The sequence below is a fragment of the Aotus nancymaae genome, unplaced genomic scaffold (assembly GCF_030222135.1).
Source record: "Aotus nancymaae isolate 86718 unplaced genomic scaffold, 86718_ANA_hifiasm-v0.15.2.pri h1tg000064l_0, whole genome shotgun sequence".
NCBI lineage: Eukaryota > Metazoa > Chordata > Mammalia > Primates > Aotidae > Aotus > Aotus nancymaae.
This window is the reverse complement of record NW_026988478.1, coordinates 580,331-601,960: the sequence shown is the minus strand read 5'-3', so window position 1 is coordinate 601,960 and position 21,630 is coordinate 580,331. Positions and strand designations below refer to the sequence as shown.

The following is a 21,630-nucleotide window of genomic DNA, read 5'->3' as shown; positions in this document are numbered from 1 at the left end:
TGGGGTCAGGTGAAAAGGAAACTTGGTTTATAATCAGCTCCGCTTGAACCACATGGACTGACAGTGTGCAAAGGGCGGTGTCTAAGAAGTTCTGTGATTAGACTTAGGAAAAAGGGATCTAAGCAGACAAAAATAATAGACTCTCGGTTGTAGTTATTCACATACTTAAAGAGGAGGACAGAGAAATGTCCACGAGCCAGAATCTAGAACACTCAAGTCCTTGACCAACAGTCCTTGAGTACAGTTGACCCTCAACTAGACAGATCCTGGGAGAAAGTTTCTGCGGAGAACAAACTCAGGAAAGTCTCCTTTCCTTACCACCCAAGGCTTTACCCCGGCCAGAACCCGCAGCCATTGCGCTTGTGTGGTGCAGATCATGCAGTCTTCTATGGATTCTGACTGCTGGTGACAGGTTCTTAGCCTTTGCTAAGGGCAAATCGTTTGGGCTCTTGGTCTCTGAGGCCTAAGTTCAGGCTCCCTGTGAAAACACTCCAATGACTATACGAGGCAAAAAAAAAAAAAAAAAAAAAAAGAAAGAAAAGAAAAATGCAAGGAAAGGTCGCTAAGGAAAAAAGGAGACTCTGCAGGAAACCTTAGGCTTTCCCCTTCTATCACATGAAGCAAGACAGAAGCAGAGCAAAGATACTGCCAAGGCCGGGAGCCCGAAGCCAAATAGGGTCATTCCCTGTGGGGGCCCAAGCTCCAAATTTCAACTGTTCTCATTCAAGCTCCGCCCCCGGCTCAATTTTTGGCTTGATTCTGATCTTTCTCTGGGAAGAAGATGTTGAGATGGAGAGGCATCATCAGACATGACCTTAGCTCCATAACTGCCCTCTATGGATATGTCTCTTATTTAAGCAGCAAAGGCCATGACGAATCAGGAGAGGGGATCAGTTGGGTATCAGAGATCTTGCCTGCCTTTGCCAATCCCTGCCACTGGGTTTACATACCCACTTCGTACCAGTAATACAGGAAGCCCTTTAATCCTTTTAATATCCTATTATTGAGGACCCCAGATGCTCCTGAAATGAGCTAGGATATTACGCCAATTACGTAACTCTAAAACACTGTGTACTAGACCAGGAAGTCAGCTGTGACATCCAAAAAGCCCACTCTATAAAGTTATCCAGGGTGTATCCAAAAACAACATAACTCACTTGTATGATGACAGCTGGCCAAAGGGGCCCTATAGACTCACTTCTAAACCTGGAGGTGGTGGGAGTGGCCAGCACAGAAGGGTTACTTGCAATAGCAGATCCAGCCCGTAGGTTAGGTGGCTGGGCTGGTTGGAGGGAAGGGACTCTCTGGGGAAGAACGCCATAGCAGTTCACCCAAGCGAGTGACTCAGCCAGAAAGAAGATTTTCAGAGTCTCAAAAAACCAGCTTGCCATCAAAAGCAGGGCTCCAGTCCTGGGGTGCTGCGACTTCAAAGCAGACAGCCACAATAACCAGTTGTCTGACATGGCTTGGCAAATACACTGTGACCCTCACCACAGGGACAGATTTGAGGGTAAGAGAAGAAGGGACTCTAGTCCTCACCCTTTGGATCAGGCTAGTCTCAGGATCTGGGGTGAGCACTCCAGCAGATGGGAGCCATCAGCAAACCGAGCTTCGAGGAGCCGGCCTGACCCTCCCCAAGATGGCTTGTCCTCCCTTTGTCTGAGCCCATCTATGGCCTTTTCCATTTGTGGTTTCCTGGGTGGCATCTGCTGCCCACTTTACAGATAGTTTTTATGGATTAACTGACTGAATGTTCGAGAAAATGTAATTTACTGTTTAAATTTTAAGTGGGAGGTTTAATTTTAGATGTTTCGGCCCAAGTGAACATCATCATTATAAATTAAATGCCAGAGATGTCAGCAGACTAAGTCTCCGGTCCAGCTTGTCCTCATTAATTGGGGGGAATGAGCTTAATGGGACATTCTGATGGTCTGTTTGCTCATCTCCCAGCACATGTTCTAGGTGGCAAAGAACATGGACGAGACTGCCTCTGCACCTAGCATCAATATGTGCCCACGTGATGCTTTCTGCAGGGATGAGGTGGTTCAACAGGATTTTGTTAGATTGGCAAGGAAAAGCTGTGTGCTTTGAAGAGTTCAAAGTGCTCCTCCATCCCAGATGTCCCCCCAGTTAGAACAACCCCTTTCATTCATTTAGCAACAGGGCGAGGCTCATGTCCATTTTCTTTAGTGCTGTATCCTGAGTTTAGAACAACGTTGGCACATAAAACGTGCTCAATATACATTTGGTGAATGAATGGAAGAATAAATGAATTTAAGAATGTTCCTTTATCACCCACCACATGCCAGACACTATCCTAGGACCCAGATGGCAGCAGTGAACAACTGCAGTAGTGAAAAGGCATCCAAAGCCCCTGATGTCATGAAATTTCCATAAGAAGAAAATGAACAACAAACACATAAATTCATATGTACTCTCTCAGATGGTGATGAGTGTACTGCTGTGACAGAGATCAAAAAAAGCACGGCAAGGAGATGGGGAGTGTCAGGGACGGGGAAGGTCTACGCAAGGGGGTCAGGGCAGCTCACCCTGAACAATTCAATGGCTTGTTGGAAAATTAATGAATGAATGCATAAATGATTTCACTTCCAAGTTACATCATAACGACATAATGAGAGAAGGCTGGAAAAATAACTCCTTCCATTTAATAGTTCTGAATAACTATTATGGCTAACATTCATTAACTGTTTTTGCTACATGCCAGGTGTATTAGTGATCTTTTCCTGCATAACAAATTATCTCAAAATTTTTTGGCACTTCACTACTGCAAACATTGCTTATCATCATTTCAATGGATCAGGAATTCAAGAGAGATTTATCTGGGTGAGTCTAGCTCAGTGTCTCTCATGAAATTATAGTCCAGATGCTGGTTGGGGCTGAGGAGGTTGAACTAGGTGGTTTTCAACAGCTCGAAGAACTAGGTGGTTCTCAGTCTAGTCGGGAACACTCATGACACTCTGTGATATGTTGACTGGCCTGAAATGCCCACGACCTGAGCTCTTGCAGAGACCCACACTTCTCCCCGCTGAGAAGCGGCTTCTTGAGTGGAGACCGTGGCTTGTGCCTGTCCAGTCCTTGAGGTGTAAAGTTGAACTTTATTGATGTTTCTCTACTGTCCTCTTGTGGTCTTTTCTCATATTGCTGCAGTTCTTCAAAAAGCTGAAACTCAGTATTTCCAGGAAAAATGCTAATTACCATGCTCAGTACAGTACTCTGAACAGTGTTTACTAGGAGCAGTAGGAGATACACATTAATGGAATTTGCCTTTGGAGGGCTTAGTCTTACTAGCAGTGAGACACACAGCCCTAGAAGTGTATGATATTATGCAGCAGTGTGTGTGTGGTGTGGCTCAGAGCTAGATCAGAGGTCTAACACTGCTCCCTACACATATCACCTTCACCACCACCACCATCATCATCACATTCACCATCACCACCGCCACTGATGTCACCACCATCATAACCAACATAATCATCACTATCACCATCATGTCATCACCACCACCATAACACCATTACCACCACCATTACTACTGTCACCACCATTACTACCATCACCACCATCACAATTATCACCATTACTACCACCACCACCATCATCACCACCATCACCACCATCACAATTACTACCATCACCATTACAACCACCACCACCATTCTACCATCACCACCATTACTACCGTCACCACCATTACTACCACCACCATTACTACCAACACCATTACTAACAACACCATTACTACCGTCACCACCATTACTACCATCACCACCATCATCACAATCATCACCACCACTACCGTCACCACCATTACTACCAACACCATTACTACCGTCACCATTACTAACAACACCATTACTACCGTCACCACCATTACTACTATCACCACCATCATCACAATCATCACCACCACTACCGTCACCACCATCACTACCGTCACCACCATTACTAACATCACCACTACTACTACCATCAGCACTAATAGCATCACCACCATTACTACTATCACCACCATCAACACCATCACCAACACCATCACCACCATTACTACCATCACCACCATCACCACCATAACACCATTACCACCACCATTACTACCATCATCACCATTACTACCATCACCACCATCACCACTCCTCTGTCACCACCACCCGCTAGCAGCTGCACCACCACCACCATCACTGCCACCCTCACATGACCACTACCATGGTCACTGCCAACATCACCCCAAACTTGGAGCTATCTGACACTGTGGATTTCTGAAATGGAAGTTAATAGAATCAACAGCAAATGAAACAGATTAGCTTAAAATTTAATATTTGTACAGAGGTTTTAATTTTCAAGGAACATTCACAAATATTTTATTACTGAAACTTTGCAATATCCCTAAGAGGTGAAGCAAGGGCAATTCCCATCCTCCTATTTACTTTGCCTTTGAGATGTTTAATGCAGAAAAGTACAAATGGTAACATAACAAACACCCACATATCTGCCACCCAGGACTAAGAAACGCTAATATTTTGTCATACATTCTTCAGATTTTTTAAAGAAAGGAAAAGAAATACTCCACAGATAAAATGGAAGTCTCCTTTGTACCCCATCCCAATTTCTATCTTCAATTCCCAAAAGTAACCTTTTCTTTACAATCTGTGTTTTATACATATTATACATGAACACATTTACATATGTTTACCACACATTATACATGAACACACTTAACGTATGTTTACAACACATTATACATGAACACATTTACATATGTTTACCACACATTATACATGAACACATTTACGTATGTTTACAACACACAACACATTATACGTGAACACATTTACGTATGTTTACCACGCATTATACGTGAACACATTTACGTATGTTTACCACGCATTGTACGTGAACACATTTACGTATGTTTACCACGCATTGTACGTGAACACATTTACGTATGTTTACAACACACAACACATTATACGTGAACACATTTACGTATGTTTACAACACACAACACATTATACGTGAACACATTTACGTATGTTTACCACGCATTATACGTGAACACATTTACGTATGTTTACCACGCATTGTACGTGAACACATTTACGTATGTTTACCACGCATTGTACGTGAACACATTTACGTATGTTTACCACGCATTGTACGTGAACACATTTACGTATGTTTACAACACACAACACATTATACGTGAACACATTTACGTATGTTTACCACGCATTATACGTGAACACATTTACGTATGTTTACCACGCATTGTACGTGAACACATTTACGTATGTTTACAACACACAACACATTATACGTGAACACATTTACGTATGTTTACAACACACAACACATTATACGTGAACACATTTACGTATGTTTACCACGCATTATACGTGAACACATTTACGTATGTTTACCACGCATTGTATGTGAACACATTTACGTATGTTTACAACACACAACACATTATACGTGAACACATTTACGTATGTTTACCACGCATTGTACGTGAACACATTTACATATGTTTACCACGCATTGTATGTGAACACATTTACGTATGTTTACAACACACAACACATTATACGTGAACACATTTACGTATGTTTACCACGCATTATACGTGAACACATTTACGTATGTTTACCACGCATTGTACGTGAACACATTTACGTATGTTTACCATGCATTGTACGTGAACACATTTACATATGTTTACCACGCATTGTATGTGAACACATTTACGTATGTTTACAACACACAACACATTATACGTGAACACATTTACGTATGTTTACCACGCATTGTACGTGAACACATTTACGTATGTTTACAACACACAACACATTATACGTGAACACATTTACGTATGTTTACCACGCATTATACGTGAACACATTTACGTATGTTTACCACGCATTGTACGTGAACACATTTACGTATGTTTACAACACACAACACATTATACGTGAACACATTTACGTATGTTTACCACGCATTATACGTGAACACATTTACGTATGTTTACCACGCATTGTACGTGAACACATTTACGTATGTTTACAACACACAACACATTATACGTGAACACATTTACGTATGTTTACAACACACAACACATTATACGTGAACACATTTACGTATGTTTACCACGCATTATACGTGAACACATTTACGTATGTTTACCACGCATTATACGTGAACACATTTACGTATGTTTACCATGCATTGTACGTGAACACATTTACATATGTTTACCACGCATTGTATGTGAACACATTTACGTATGTTTACAACACACAACACATTATACGTGAACACATTTACGTATGTTTACAACACACAACACATTATACGTGAACACATTCACGTATGTTGACCACGCATTGTACGTGAACACATTCACGTATGTTGACCACGCATTGTACGTGAACACATTCACGTATGTTGACCACGCATTGTACGTGAACACATTCACGTATGTTGACCACGCATTGTACGTGAACACATTCACGTATGTTGACCACGCATTGTACGTGAACACATTCACGTATGTTGACCACGCATTGTACGTGAACACATTCACGTATGTTGACCACGCATTGTACGTGAACACATTCACGTATGTTTACCACGCATTGTACGTGAACACATTCACGTATGTTTACAACACATTATACGTGAACACATTTACATATGTTGACTACATATTATACATGAACACATTCATTTTTTCCCATGAGCTATACAGAATAGTGTTGAATGTGTGTTTTTACAGATATATAAGTGATACCACAGTGGATGGATTTGCTTTATTAATGTACACTCTGGTATGTCCTCGATATTATTCCATGTTGCTGTATAGGGAGCTATTCCATTCATTTCCAACTGTTATAAACTATCCCCATAAACAAGCGTGCCACGTTTTGTTCATTCCTTCCCCGTCCATGCTCATTTGAGTTATACTGTAATGTTTTATCACTATGCACAATGCTGTAGTGAATATCATTGTATGTTTCCCTTAATACCACATTTCATTACAAATAAGGAAACTGACAGTCAGAAGAGAGAGACCATGTGATCCGCTCATCCTCACACAGCTCCCAGGAGCAGAGTCAGGATGTGATTGCCACGAAATTGTTCTACGCTCCAGGCGTCTGTGCACGTTCCTGCTGATGCGAGTGTGTGATCAATATCTTACAAAAGAGATCAGGAAAAAAAGGAATTCAAGCTATGAAATGCACCTAATCTTGAAAAAATGGTGGTTCTAGTGGAAGACAATTTAATATTTTGAAAGCAGCATAGTTGAAAGACTTGGATGGCATTTATAGCACTACCTGTTATTGGCTGAACTGTGTCCTCCCCTTTCCCCAAATTACTCTTTTTTTATTGTTTTTTGGTTTTTCCCCCAAATTCTTATGTTGAATTCCTAACCCTCAGTACCTTAGAATGTTACTGTATTTGGATATAAGGCTTAACGACGTAATTAAATTAACTACAGTGGGCCTTAATCCAACCTACCTGGTGTCCTTATATGAAGAGAAAATCAGGACGTAGACATGCACAGGGAAGGCGCCATGTGAGGACACAGAAGGCAGCCATCTACAAGGCAAGGAGAGAGGCCTAGGGAGAAACCAACCCTGCTGACACCATGATCTCTGACTTCCTGCCTCCAGAACTGTGAGAAAATTAATTTCTGTTCTTTATGCCACCCAGACTGTTCGATACTTTGTTATGGCAGCCCCAGAAGACGAAGACACCTTGCAACTGATAGCAGCTAAAGCAGACAGATCCATGGATTCCAGTCAGTTCATCTACAGCCTTGGTAGTAGTGAGGCTGGTTCTACCAGGGTCCACCACGGCCCAGTGCTTTCAAGCCCCTTGCTCCAGTGACAGATGCACAAAGCATTTGTTGTCTATTATTATTAGATCTACTTTGACACTTGGAAGTTGTGACATGGTAAGAGTCCTGAGTGTCTCATGTACTGGAAACATCTACGACCCTCTATTTTATAAGCCAATCAACCAACTCCAGTGGGTGGAGTTTGCTGTGTTGGATCCATCTAGAGTAAAAATATTACCTAGGGTGCTAATGTGTTTTTTCATTTGTTTGTTTTTGGGTTTTTTTTTGTTTGTTTTTTGTTTTTGAGACAGAGTCTTGCTCTGTCTTCCAGGCTAGAGTGCAGTGGTGCGATCTCAGCTCACTGCAACCTCTGCCTCCTGGCTTCAAGCCATTCTCTTGCCTCAGCCTCCTGAGTATCTGGGACTATAGGCACATACCACCACACCTGACTAATTTTTTGTATTTTTAGTAGAGGCAGAGTTTCACCACATTGGCTGGGCTGGTCTCAAACTCCTGACCTCAAATGATCCACCCACCTCAGCCTCCCAAAGTGCCGGGATTACAGCCCTGAGCCACCGGGCTTAGCCCGAATGTAGTTTGTTGATGGCTCTATCGAGACACCCCCAGGTCCAGCCCCACTGGCCAGCTAGTGGGGGCCTAGGTTTTTGATGTTTTAACATCTGTCTACCAGAGCCACAGAGGTTCAGAGAGGTAAAAATTTCCAACCTGACGTATAAGAAATGCCCCCCCACCTCCTTGGCAGCAGAATAAGAAGTGAATCCACAGCTCCAGACTCTACAGGCACACTTCAGCTGCCATCCTTATCCCTGATAAATTATTTATCAAAAGTTTTCATCAGGAATGGCTTGTATTGATCTTATAAACTTTGTTTTCAGGACGTCTAATCTCACTCAGACCGGCTCCACCCTCAGGAATCTATCACCTCCCAAAAGCCCCACCTCCTAATACCACCACCTTGTGGTAGAGAATTTTAACATATTAATTGGGGAGAAACAGAATATTCAGTCTATAACACCTAGAATCCGCAACAAGTGATTCTTCCTTCCTTCTTCCCTCCCTCCTTCCTATTTTAAGCTGAGGAGAGTTTAAGGGAGGCAATATTTACAAAGGTTGGGCAGGGTTAAGGTGAAACCCCGACTAGCAATAGCGAAAAGCTGTTCGCATCCCAGACCTAAAGAGGCCAAGGGATGAGTCTTTATAGAACCAGAGAGAACATGGAACAGGTGGTCTTGTTGTTAATTAAACTAGAAATCAATGCGACTCCCCAGGGGCTGTGACAGCTCAGGAGCCCCTTTTGAAGTTATGGGAAAAAAATGGTTTTAACAAAATAAACTATGCATTTCTGGAGAGCCCTCGAGACTATTTGATTCTAAGCTTCCTCTTTGAGCTATTTTTGCAAATTTTATGTTTTCTCCACATAGCACATCCTTTTGGATTATGGATTCTAGCCTGGTTCAATGTCTTCCAGCTGTTTTACAACTCAACTCTGTATAAATGTGTCTGTTCTTTGAATTATCTTTTGAATCATTATGACACGTCTGGTTCCTTCATTGATTCATATGTAAAATAAAACCTTTAACATGCTATGATGGTTAATATTAGTTGTCAACTTGATCGGATTGAAGGATGCCTAGATAGCTAGTATTGTTTCTGGGTGTGTCTGTGAAGATGCTGCTAGAGATGAACATTTGAGTCAGCGAACTGGGAGAGGATGACCCACCTACCCTCAGTGTGCGTGGGCACCATTCAATCGGCTGCCAGCGCAGCTAGAACAGAGCGAGTGGAAGAAGCTGGGATAAGATGTCTTGCTGGGTCTTCTGGCTTTCATCTTGCTCCGTGCTAGATGCTTTCTGCCCTTGGACATCAGACTCCAGGTTCTTTGGCCTTGGGACACTTGGATTTATATCAGTGGTTTGCCGGGGGCTCTTGGGCCTTTGGCCACAGACTGAAGGCTGCACTGGACTGAGCCACCACTGGCTTCCTTCCTCCTCAGCCTTCAGAGGGCCTATCATGGGACTTCACTTTGTGACCGTGTGAGTCAATTCTCTTTCATAAACTCCCTTACATATATACATACATCCTGTTACTTCTGTCCCTCTGGAGAACCCTAATACACATGTTCATTTTATATTTGTAAAAGACTTATGATTTTACCCTTTTTAGGAAAATTATCTTTCAACAAAGAAAACGTCCCCTCCTCCCTTAAAGTTATCCTGTAGAGAATGCCCTGCGGCGATGAAAGCTTTCTTCCCATACACAGCCATTTTCCTACCAGATAGCTGCATCGCAAGGATTCAGAATCAGCACCACAAACCAACTCTTGGTCTCTGGAGCCAAGACCAGTTTGCTGGTGCAGACCCATGACTATTTTATGGGGGATCTCATCCCAGAAGCTCTCTTGAAATTTATGGTATGGAACAAACCATACTCCATTAGACCATTTTTGAAAATCTCCCTCTCATAATAATCCAGAACCTCAGTTAGAGTCAGAGGTCCTGTCTTTTCCCTGGGAAATTCTCAGTTTCCTACGTAAGGTAGATGTGCCTCCAAATTCCACCTGTCAGTAGCATCCAGGTCTCAAATTCAAAGGGATTTTACTGCAAACAGGGTGAATCCTAATTCCGCTCACCAGTGCATAAGCCCCAAGTCCCTGGCCAGTAAAATACTCCCTTGTGCCCATTTTTCAGGTGAGGAAATGAAGGTTCCGAGAGGTTCAGTGCCTTCCCCAAGATGGCGCAAGTGGCACATAGTGGACCTGGATTCAAATCCAGAAAGGTCAGACCCAACCCAGTTCTCCTTCTACTAAAATAACAATGGTGAACACACCTTTCCACCAAGCTGCCCAGACGTCAAGGAGTCTCTCCACAAAATCCAGATGCAAATAGCATCTCCTATTTCTTTTTCTTAAATATGCTCTAAAAGAACCTGAGAAACTCTAAAGCCTCATACATTTTTAAAGCTTCTAAAACATTTCATCATGAATTTAAATAGTTACAAAGGAAGTAATTTCTACCACATATGAAACATTACTTTTTTGAAAAATGACATCACTATTTTAAGTATATTCTAATTATCAAGATAATTTGATACTGATCATCATCCAGAAATAAATGCTCAGAAATTTTCCATCTCTTCCCTTCCTTCTTAGTCATACTTCCATTTCATCTTTCTTATAGAACTGTATTACTTTGTTTGAAATTATACAGTATACCCTATTGTATTTCTCTGTAACAAAAAAACTTTGATTTCAAAGTGTTTCATATGCTTTAACTGTAAAGCTGTGTTAAAAATATTTCTTCTGGATTGGGTAATTATTACAACTGTTATTAGTACATAATTGATCAAAACGTAAACACTGGATAAGCTGCCCATTTTATTGCCCACATTATTTCCTAAATCAATCAGTGGGGCAGGGTTTTTGTCCCCTCAATGAATCTACATGTTTAAGGATGAATAATTACAAAGTTAAGTAAATAAAACATGTGTCACCAGCAATCCTATTCTCTGTTTTTTAAGGTTGAAAGAACCTAGTTTCCATAAAAAAGTAGAAGACAACATGTTTTAGTAAAGCTGTGTCCTTCAATTCTTTAAACTCCTTTTTTTTTTTTTGAGACGGAGTTTCGCTCTTGTTACCCAGGCTGGAGTGCAATGGCGCGATCTCGGCTCACCGCAACCTCCGCCTCCTGGGTTCAGGCAATTCTCCTGCCTCAGCCTCCTGAGTAGCTGGGATTACAGGCACGCGCCACCATGCCCAGCTAATTTTTTGTATTTTTAGTAGAGACGGGGTTTCACCATGTTGACCAGGATGGTCTTGATCTCTTGACCTCGTGATGCACCCACCTTGGCCTCCCAAAGTGCTGGGATTACGGGCGTGAGCCACCGCTCTTTAAACTCCTTTCTCAGGGCTTGATAAACACTACCTTCAGGCTGGTGGTTCCCTCAGAGGGTGAAGGAGAAGGGCATGTGGGGAGAGTTTCAGAAGCAATGGGTCATGTTGCACTGCTTAATCTAGGTAATGGGAGTGTGAGATTTTTGTATTGTTTTTCACTTTAGACATACTTTACCTTAGACATATTTTGTAAGTAACCTTTTATATATACCCAGTACTTAATTCTAAAATAAGAGAAAAGAAATATTATCAAAAACATATGAAAGATAAGCAGTATTTATCCTTCAATCAAGCTAAGAAAGTAAGGCTTATGAGGTATCTTTTTTTGTTTTTTCGAGACAGAGTCTCACTCTGTTGCCCAGGCTGGAGTGCAATGGCGCAATCTCGGCTAATTGCAAACTTTGCCTCCTTGGGTTAAAGCCATTCTCTTGCTTCAGCCTCCCAAGTAGCTGGGAGTAGGCACCCACCACCACACCTGGCTAATTTTTGTATTTTTAGTAGAGATGAGGTTTTGCCATGTTGATTTCAAACTCCTGACCTCAGGTGATTCTCCCGACTCGGTCCCCAAAAGTGCTGGGATTGCAAGTGTGAGCCAACACGCCCAGCCTATGGGGTATCTTTTTAGATTATTTCGCTTCTTTTCCTACAATGTGTTAATGCCTGCCAGTCAGTGCAGGATTTCAGATTTGATGGGTTTCCTTTAGGGGAGACATGGTATCTTCCCTCCAGACCTACTACACAGACACTCAATTGGTACGCATTCGTTTCTTACTAATGGGCAAGGAGGGCCAAGAGCAAGTGAGGTGGTACCATCTTGAAGAGTGGCTGGGAAGGACTTCACTGATAATGTGGCTTTCGGTCACAAGGAAATGATGGAGCCGAGCACGTGGATGTCAGGGAGAAGGTATTATCAGAGGAAGCGACATTTGCAAACTGAGCACGTGGATGTCAGGGAGAAGGTATTATCAGAGGAGGCGGCATTTGCAAACGGAGCACGTGGATGTCAGGGAGAAGGTATTATCAGAGGAGGCGGCATTTGCAAACCGAGCACGTGGATGTCAGGGAGAAGGTATTATCAGAGGAGGCGACATTTGCAAACCGAGCACGTGGACGTCAGGGAGAAGGTATTATCAGAGGAAGCGACATTTGCAAACGGAGCACGTGGATGTCAGGGAGAAGGTATTATCAGAGGAGGCGGCATTTGCAAACCGAGCACGTGGATGTCAGGGAGAAGGTATTATCAGAGGAAGCGACATTTGCAAACCGAGCACGTGGATGTCAGGGAGAAGGTATTATCAGAGGAGGCGGCATTTGCAAACGGAGCACGTGGATGTCAGGGAGAAGGTATTATCAGAGGAGGCGGCATTTGCAAACCGAGCACGTGGATGTCAGGGAGAAGGTATTATCAGAGGAAGCGACATTTGCAAACCGAGCACGTGGATGTCAGGGAGGAGGTATTATCAGAGGAGGCGGCATTTGCAAACTGAGCACGTGGATGTCAGGGAGAAGGTATTATCAGAGGAAGCGACATTTGCAAACTGAGCACGTGGATGTCAGGGAGAAGGTATTATCAGAGGAGGCGGCATTTGCAAACTGAGCACGTGGATGTCAGGGAGAAGGTATTATCAGAGGAGGCGGCATTTGCAAACGGAGCACGTGGATGTCAGGGAGAAGGTATTATCAGAGGAGGCGGCATTTGCAAACCGAGCACGTGGATGTCAGGGAGAAGGTATTATCAGAGGAAGCGACATTTGCAAACCGAGCACGTGGACGTCAGGGAGGAGGTATTATCAGAGGAGGCGGCATTTGCAAACTGAGCACGTGGATGTCAGGGAGAAGGTATTATCAGAGGAAGCGACATTTGCAAACTGAGCACGTGGATGTCAGGGAGAATGTATTATCAGAGGAGGCGGCATTTGCAAACTGAGCACGTGGATGTCAGGGAGAAGGTATTATCAGAGGAAGCGACATTTGCAAACCGAGCACGTGGACGTCAGGGAGGAGGTATTATCAGAGGAGGCGGCATTTGCAAACTGAGCACGTGGATGTCAGGGAGAAGGTATTATCAGAGGAAGCGACATTTGCAAACTGAGCACGTGGACGTCAGGGAGAAGGTATTATCAGAGGAGGCGGCATTTGCAAACGGAGCACGTGGATGTCAGGGAGAAGGTATTATCAGAGGAGGCGACATTTGCAAACTGAGCACGTGGACGTCAGGGAGAAGGTATTATCAGAGGAGGCGGCATTTGCAAACCGAGCACGTGGATGTCACGGAGAAGGTATTATCAGAGGAAGCGACATTTGCAAACCGAGCACGTGGACGTCGGGGAGAAGGTATGATCAGAGGAGGCGGCATTTGCAAACCGAGCACGTGGATGTCAGGGAGAATGTATTATCAGAGGAGGCGGCATTTGCAAACCGAGCACGTGGACGTCAGGGAGAAGGTATTATAAGAGGAGGCGGCATTTGCAAACTGACCACATGGACGTCAGGGAGAAGGTATTATCAGAGGAGGCGGCATTTGCAAACTGAGCACGTGGATGTCAGGGAGAAGGTATGATCAGAGGAGGCGGCATTTGCAAACCGAGCACGTGGACGTCAGGGAGAAGGTATTATCAGAGGAGGCGGCATTTGCAAACTGAGCACGTGGATGTCAGGGAGAAGGTATGATCAGAGGAGGCGGCATTTGCAAACCGAGCACGTGGATGTCAGGGAGAAGGTATTATCAGAGGAGGCGGCATTTGCAAACGGAGCACGTGGATGTCAGGGAGAAGGTATGATCAGAGGAGGCGGCATTTGCAAACCGAGCACGTGGATGTCAGGGAGAAGGTATTATCAGAGGAGGCGGCATTTGCAAACGGAGCACGTGGATGTCAGGGAGAAGGTATTATCAGAGGAGGCGGCATTTGCAAACCGAGCACGTGGACGTCAGGGAGAAGGTATTATCAGAGGAGGCGGCATTTGCAAACGGAGCACGTGGATGTCAGGGAGAAGGTATTATCAGAGGAGGCGGCATTTGCAAACGGAGCACGTGGACGTCAGGGAGAAGGTATTATCAGAGGCGGCAGCATTTGCAAACGGAGCACGTGGACGTCAGGGAGAAGGTATTATCAGAGGAGGCGGCATTTGCAAACGGAGCACGTGGACGTCAGGGAGAAGGTATTATCAGAGGAGGCGGCATTTGCAAACCGAGCACGTGGATGTCAGGGAGAAGGTATTATCAGAGGAGGCGGCATTTGCAAACTGACCACGTGGACGTCAGGGAGAAGGTATTATCAGAGGAGGCGGCATTTGCAAACTGAGCACGTGGATGTCAGGGAGAAGGTATTATCAGAGGAGGCGGCATTTGCAAACCGAGCACGTGGATGTCAGGGAGAAGGTATTATCAGAGGAGGCGGCATTTGCAAACCGAGCACGTGGATGTCAGGGAGAAGGTATTATCAGAGGAGGCGGCATTTGCAAACGGAGCACGTGGACGTCAGGGAGAAGGTATTATCAGAGGCGGCAGCATTTGCAAACGGAGCACGTGGACGTCAGGGAGAAGGTATTATCAGAGGAGGCGGCATTTGCAAACGGAGCACGTGGACGTCAGGGAGAAGGTATTATCAGAGGAGGCGGCATTTGCAAACCGAGCACGTGGATGTCAGGGAGAAGGTATTATCAGAGGAGGCGGCATTTGCAAACTGACCACGTGGACGTCAGGGAGAAGGTATTATCAGAGGAGGCGGCATTTGCAAACTGAGCACGTGGATGTCAGGGAGAAGGTATTATCAGAGGAGGCGGCATTTGCAAACCGAGCACGTGGATGTCAGGGAGAAGGTATTATCAGAGGAGGCGGCATTTGCAAACGGAGCACGTGGATGTCAGGGAGAAGGTATGATCAGAGGAGGCGGCATTTGCAAACCGAGCACGTGGATGTCAGGGAGAAGGTATTATCAGAGGAGGCGGCATTTGCAAACGGAGCACGTGGATGTCAGGGAGAAGGTATTATCAGAGGAGGCGGCATTTGCAAACCGAGCACGTGGACGTCAGGGAGAAGGTATTATCAGAGGAGGCGGCATTTGCAAACGGAGCACGTGGATGTCAGGGAGAAGGTATTATCAGAGGAGGCGGCATTTGCAAACGGAGCACGTGGACGTCAGGGAGAAGGTATTATCAGAGGCGGCAGCATTTGCAAACGGAGCACGTGGACGTCAGGGAGAAGGTATTATCAGAGGAGGCGGCATTTGCAAACGGAGCACGTGGACGTCAGGGAGAAGGTATTATCAGAGGAGGCGGCATTTGCAAACCGAGCACGTGGATGTCAGGGAGAAGGTATTATCAGAGGAGGCGGCATTTGCAAACTGACCACGTGGACGTCAGGGAGAAGGTATTATCAGAGGAGGCGGCATTTGCAAACTGAGCACGTGGATGTCAGGGAGAAGGTATTATCAGAGGAGGCGGCATTTGCAAACCGAGCACGTGGATGTCAGGGAGAAGGTATTATCAGAGGAGGCGGCATTTGCAAACCGAGCACGTGGATGTCAGGGAGAAGGTATTATCAGAGGAGGCGGCATTTGCAAACGGAGCACGTGGACGTCAGGGAGAAGGTATTATCAGAGGCGGCAGCATTTGCAAACGGAGCACGTGGACGTCAGGGAGAAGGTATTATCAGAGGAGGCGGCATTTGCAAACGGAGCACGTGGACGTCAGGGAGAAGGTATTATCAGAGGAGGCGGCATTTGCAAACCGAGCACGTGGATGTCAGGGAGAAGGTATTATCAGAGGAGGCGGCATTTGCAAACTGACCACGTGGACGTCAGGGAGAAGGTATTATCAGAGGAGGCGGCATTTGCAAACTGAGCACGTGGATGTCAGGGAGAAGGTATTATCAGAGGAGGCGGCATTTGCAAACCGAGCACGTGGATGTCAGGGAGAAGGTATGATCAGAGGAGGCGGCATTTGCAAACCGAGCACATGGATTTCAGGGAGAAGGTATTATCAGAGGAGGTGGCATTTGCAAACTGAGCACGTGGATGTCAGGGAGAAGGTATTATCAGAGGAGGCGGCATTTGCAAACTTCTGTTGCACACATAGTGTGTGACATGCGAGACTTCCTATTTTGTCTTCCTTCATCTGGGAGGAGTCATTTCTTGCCCACTCTACACCTCTCTGCACAGCACCCCATGCACCTCTCTAGGTACTCTCTCTCACACTCTATTTATGCACACACCCATGCCCTGCTGTAAGCTCTTAAGTTCTTTAGGGCGAAGAAAAAAGGGCACAGCCTCCAAGATGCTCACACTTAGTTTTTATTAGTCACAGTTTCCCACAGTTTTCTACCTCCCAGGAAATACACGGCATGCCAAGGGCACCCAGTCGCCATCCTGTCCTGCTTGCATGGCTGACGCTGGTGAACACATCTTCAAAGTCGCTCAGGGCCTGGTTTCCTCGGGTACAGAGAAGCTCAGGGGAGGAAGAGCCCCTTTCTTCCCCATATGGCATAGGATACCCAAGCCAAATGACCCACGCGTCATGAAACAGAGGCGGGACCCTGAGCTGCCCAAGAGGCCTGGGTACTTGGAGTTTCCACTAAAGCCAGGTTACTGAATCGTGGCCGGCCCATCCTCCCACAGTGGCTAATCCCTAGCCTAATCGTAAACATCTTTTCAGCGCTGCACACATAACGCAGTCGGGATGCCTTCTGATTACTGGGCTCTGTGACCTTCAGCTGCTGAAGTGCAAGAATCAAGCATGGGCATGAAAGGCAAGGGGTCACCACAGCAGCATCGTTCTGCCTCCACCCTGCCCAGCAGGCTGTGACCTAGGGACTGCTGCAGTCTGGGGCATCAGGGGCCCTAGAGCAGGATGCCTGGACTAGGAGTGGACTGCCCTGCTGACGGGTCGTTTTTCTGTGAAGAAGCTTTTCAACAGTAGCACCTGGCTGAAGCTGACCACGAACAGGGCAATCGTCTCACCGACAGACCAGTAAGAGACTCGGCTATTGAGGTCTTCCGCTCGGGCCCGGTCCTGGGCCTCTCGCAGCCGGTAATGCGTCTGGGAGTCAATGACCGTCTTCAGAGCCTCGTGGATGGTCACGCAGGCGGACTCCATCTGGGCAGGAAGAGAAAAGCAGTCACGCTGCTAACCCTGAGACAAACATGGGATCCAGCAAACCGCAAATGCTATCATCCACTGAATACTATGAGTCTATGCTAAGGGTTTTCTTTAATCCTCACAACAAGCCTAATTGAAGCTCAGAGAGGTTAAGTAACTTGCCCAGAGTCATACTGCTGGTATGTGGCTGAGTTAGTTTGGCTCAACTGTCAGAGTCCTGAACCTAAGCACTGCCCTATACTCTTATCTAATCCTGGCAATACCCCTGATAGGCATGGATCAGTACCCTCACTGTTAACGAGGCCTTATCCCACATACAGATGAGGAAACTGAGGCTCCAGGAGGCTGCATGAATTGCCCAAGGTCACACGCGTAATAAACAGCAGAGTGTGAACTAGACCACAGTTGTGTTTCACCTCTGAATCCACTGCTCATGCTCATTCTATTATATAATTGCTGCCTATAGCTTTATGTATACACACAAACACATGAAGACACGTGCCTCATGTACATAAGAACATGCACACACATGCAGACACATATATGAACAGGCACCACATAGACACATATGCTCACGTAATGCATGCTACATCATCACTTTCTTTACCTGCCAACATATTCAGTGTGGTAAGCAGAAGTCTGAAAATGTCCTTCCCACCACCACCAAGATCCCCTGCCCTAATTCCAGGAAGCTATGAATATAGCTATCATCCCCGTGACTGCATCATGTTAATATGACACAGCTGACCTTATGACGGGGCGATTATCCAAGCCTGATCTAATCGCAGGAGACCTTAGATGCTGGGAGCTTTTTCCAGCTAGTTGCAGAAGAAGTTAAGACAGTTTCGAAGCATGAGAAGAATTCAATGTGCCATGCCGGCTTTGAAGGTGAAGGTGCACTGCCAACACCAGAAAAAGGCCTCTAGGGGCTGAGGGGACAACAGTCAGCAAGTAAACGGGGACCTCAGTCCTACAACCACAAAGAACTCAACTCCACCAACAACCTGAACGAGCATGAAAGCAGATCCTTCCCCAGAGCTTCCAGCTAGGAGCCCAACCTGCCACTATCTCAACATCAGCCTCGGAAGACTCCAAGCAAAGAATCTGGCCAACCTGCCCAGGCTCACAGCACACAGAGCTGTGTGGTAATAAGTGAGTATTCTGGGGACTGGGGAGAGATAACAGTGGGAGAAATACCTAATGTAGATGATGGGGGGATGGATGCAGCAAACCATCATGGCACATGTATACCTATGTAACAAACCTGCACGATCTGCACATGTACTCCAGAACTTAAAGTATAATTTAAAAAAAAAAGAAAGAAAGAAAAATGAGTATTCTATTAAGATACTATGTTTGTAGTAATTAGTTACTCAGCAATAGACAACTAACACATTATGCCTGTGGGAAAACGTGAGTTCCTATTCAGAGGCAGCCTCTAGACCACTGCGTATCTAAGACCTAGAAAATTATATCTCATCAGTGAGTTCTCAGACTAGAGGATTCACAAAGCACACGCCAGACACTTCAGTTCCCAAACTCCAAAGCCAAACTATTTGTAAAGTGCAGTATAATAAACCAGAAAAGACTAAGTCACTCTGTGACCTCCCTCCCCAAAACCCGTTTCTCTTTCACATTGAACCCCCTCCACAAGACAGATGGTAAGTACTGCCAAACAGTGGTGTTACCCGTACCTGCCTCACTGGGTATCCTTAACTCTGGACCATTCTAGGAGCTGAACTAGACGAGGCAAGGAAGAACAAACGCTTCCCTTCAGCCTCTGCTTCTATCTTTCTGGCAACATGTCTACCTTCCAAGGCTTTGGGACTCTCCTGCACATGGTGGCTGGCCCTCTCATCCTCGTCCACGTGTAAGAAGTGGTGAAATGTCACATGTAGAAGGGTGGCATGATCACTGCATATCAGATGGAACTGGTAGAGTCAGACTGGGCACCAGCTCGAGGAGCAATATCAAGTAAAGACCAAGCCCATTTGTCCCCCATGGGTACCTCCGTCCTGCTTTCTCAGTGACATCCTCAATGCTCTATCATTTTAGGCTACATATCTTTTCTCTCACAACTGCAGTATAGTCAGCACTGGACATCTTCACTTCCCCACATTTGTCAGGTGGGCTATACCTGCAAATGTTTGATATTGAAAAAGGGACAAATGATCCTATGATCCTAAGAAGGGTTCTAGACACCAAGAAGTTGACTCCAAGGGGAACTTCCAATGCCAAGTGGCTTCAAAGGCCAACCACCAGAAGAGAAAGCTCAGGTGTAGGCCTCTGCCCTGGGGCAATGGTCCCATCTGTGGTTGCTCCCAGCTCTCCAAGGGATGCTTCCAAAGCTCACTAAAGCATGTCCACTGTCACAGATGGAACAGGAGACCACACTTGGAAGAAAGTAGGAAAGACGTCAATGCGGAGTCAGGCTTTCCCTATGTGAACCCGTGCCAAAGCTAACTCAAGACGTGGCATTTCCAGAAGCCTCCCTAGTGCTCCCCGCCAGACACTACCTATACAGGCAGACTTGGTAAAACAAACGTGTTCTATATTTACATCACTCTGGTGATCCCTGGAAATCACAAGGACTGAAGGTGGGGCTGGGGAACTTGGGAGAGATACCTGTAGGGTGAGGTTATAAGAATTTTAAATCGGCCAGGCCCGGTGGCTCACACCTGTAATCCCAGCACTTTGGGAGGCCGAGATGGGCGGATCACAAGGTCAAGAGATCGAGACCATCCTGGCCAACGTGGTGAAACCCCGTCTCTACTAAAAATACAAAAATGAGTTGGGCGTGGTGGCGCGTGCCTGTAATCCCAGCTACTCAGGAGGCTGAGGCAGGAGAACTCCTTGAACCCGGGAGGCGGAGGTTGCAGTGAGCTGAGATTGTGCCACTGCACTCCAGCCTGGAGCCTGGTGACAGAGCGAGACTCTGTCTAAAAAAAAAAAAAAGAATTTCAAATCATGGCTGAGTTTAATAGCTTACACTTCCACTAATTCCTTCATTTAAACTTTACTCAACACCCACTTTTCTTCCAGGCACTGTGCTAGGCCCAGGGAATTAAGAATCAGAGCCAGACACAGTCCTGGGTCTCAGAAAGTTCACAACATAAAGAAAAAATTACTCAACTGTAATGCGATATGAAAAGAGCCAAGAACAGAAGGGTATGCAGAGTTGTGGGAACACCCAGGAGAAAGCTGCTGAGCCTGCCGGAGAAGATGGAGTACTTGACGTGGGACGTGGCAAGCAGAGCCCTGATGGATGGGCAGGATGTCACCACGCTGAGGATGAGAACACATTCCGGGAAGCAGAAGCACAGGCGAAGAACTGTGCAGGGCCTGGTCTGGGGCCAGGGACTGATGTGGTGAAGGCGATGCGTGGAGAGGCAGTTGTGGGGAGGTGGGAGCTCACGGTAAAGGGCCTCAGTCTAAGACTTTATCGTGTGGATCTGTGAGCAGAAGATTGGCAAGATCAGAATTCCGCTTTACCAGAATTTACCAGAATCATAGGCAGCTATGATGCAGAAAGGGATGTATAGGAACCAGTCCAGAGGCAGGTAAACCACTTAGGCAGCTGTAGTTCTATTGGGAAGAGAAGATGTGAGCCTCCATGAAGAAAGTCGCCAAGTCAGGGAAGAGTGGATTTGGCAGAAATTGTTGGCAATGAAATCACAGGACTTGGTAACCAAGTACATCATTCTTGAAATCAGTGGGAGGGACGGAGACACACACATAAGTGTATACATGTATGTATCAT

The 21,630-nt window shown here is 45.6% G+C and overlaps 1 protein-coding gene across 2 annotated transcripts in view; it reads right to left on the bottom strand.

Annotated features, from left to right (window-relative positions):
* TMED3 (transmembrane p24 trafficking protein 3) overlaps positions 1-21,630 on the bottom strand; it is a 41,322-nt gene that overhangs the window by 13,024 nt on the left and 6,668 nt on the right. The window contains exon 3 of one of the 2 annotated variants that reach the window (XM_021674398.2): positions 17,045-17,867. The exons of the other annotated variant lie outside the window; for it this stretch is intronic. Within the exon in view, the coding sequence (XP_021530073.2) occupies positions 17,631-17,867 (237 nt within the window). The 3' untranslated portion in view covers positions 17,045-17,630. Of the gene's footprint in view, positions 1-17,044; positions 17,868-21,630 lie in introns of those variants that run through there. 2 annotated transcript variants of the gene reach the window in all.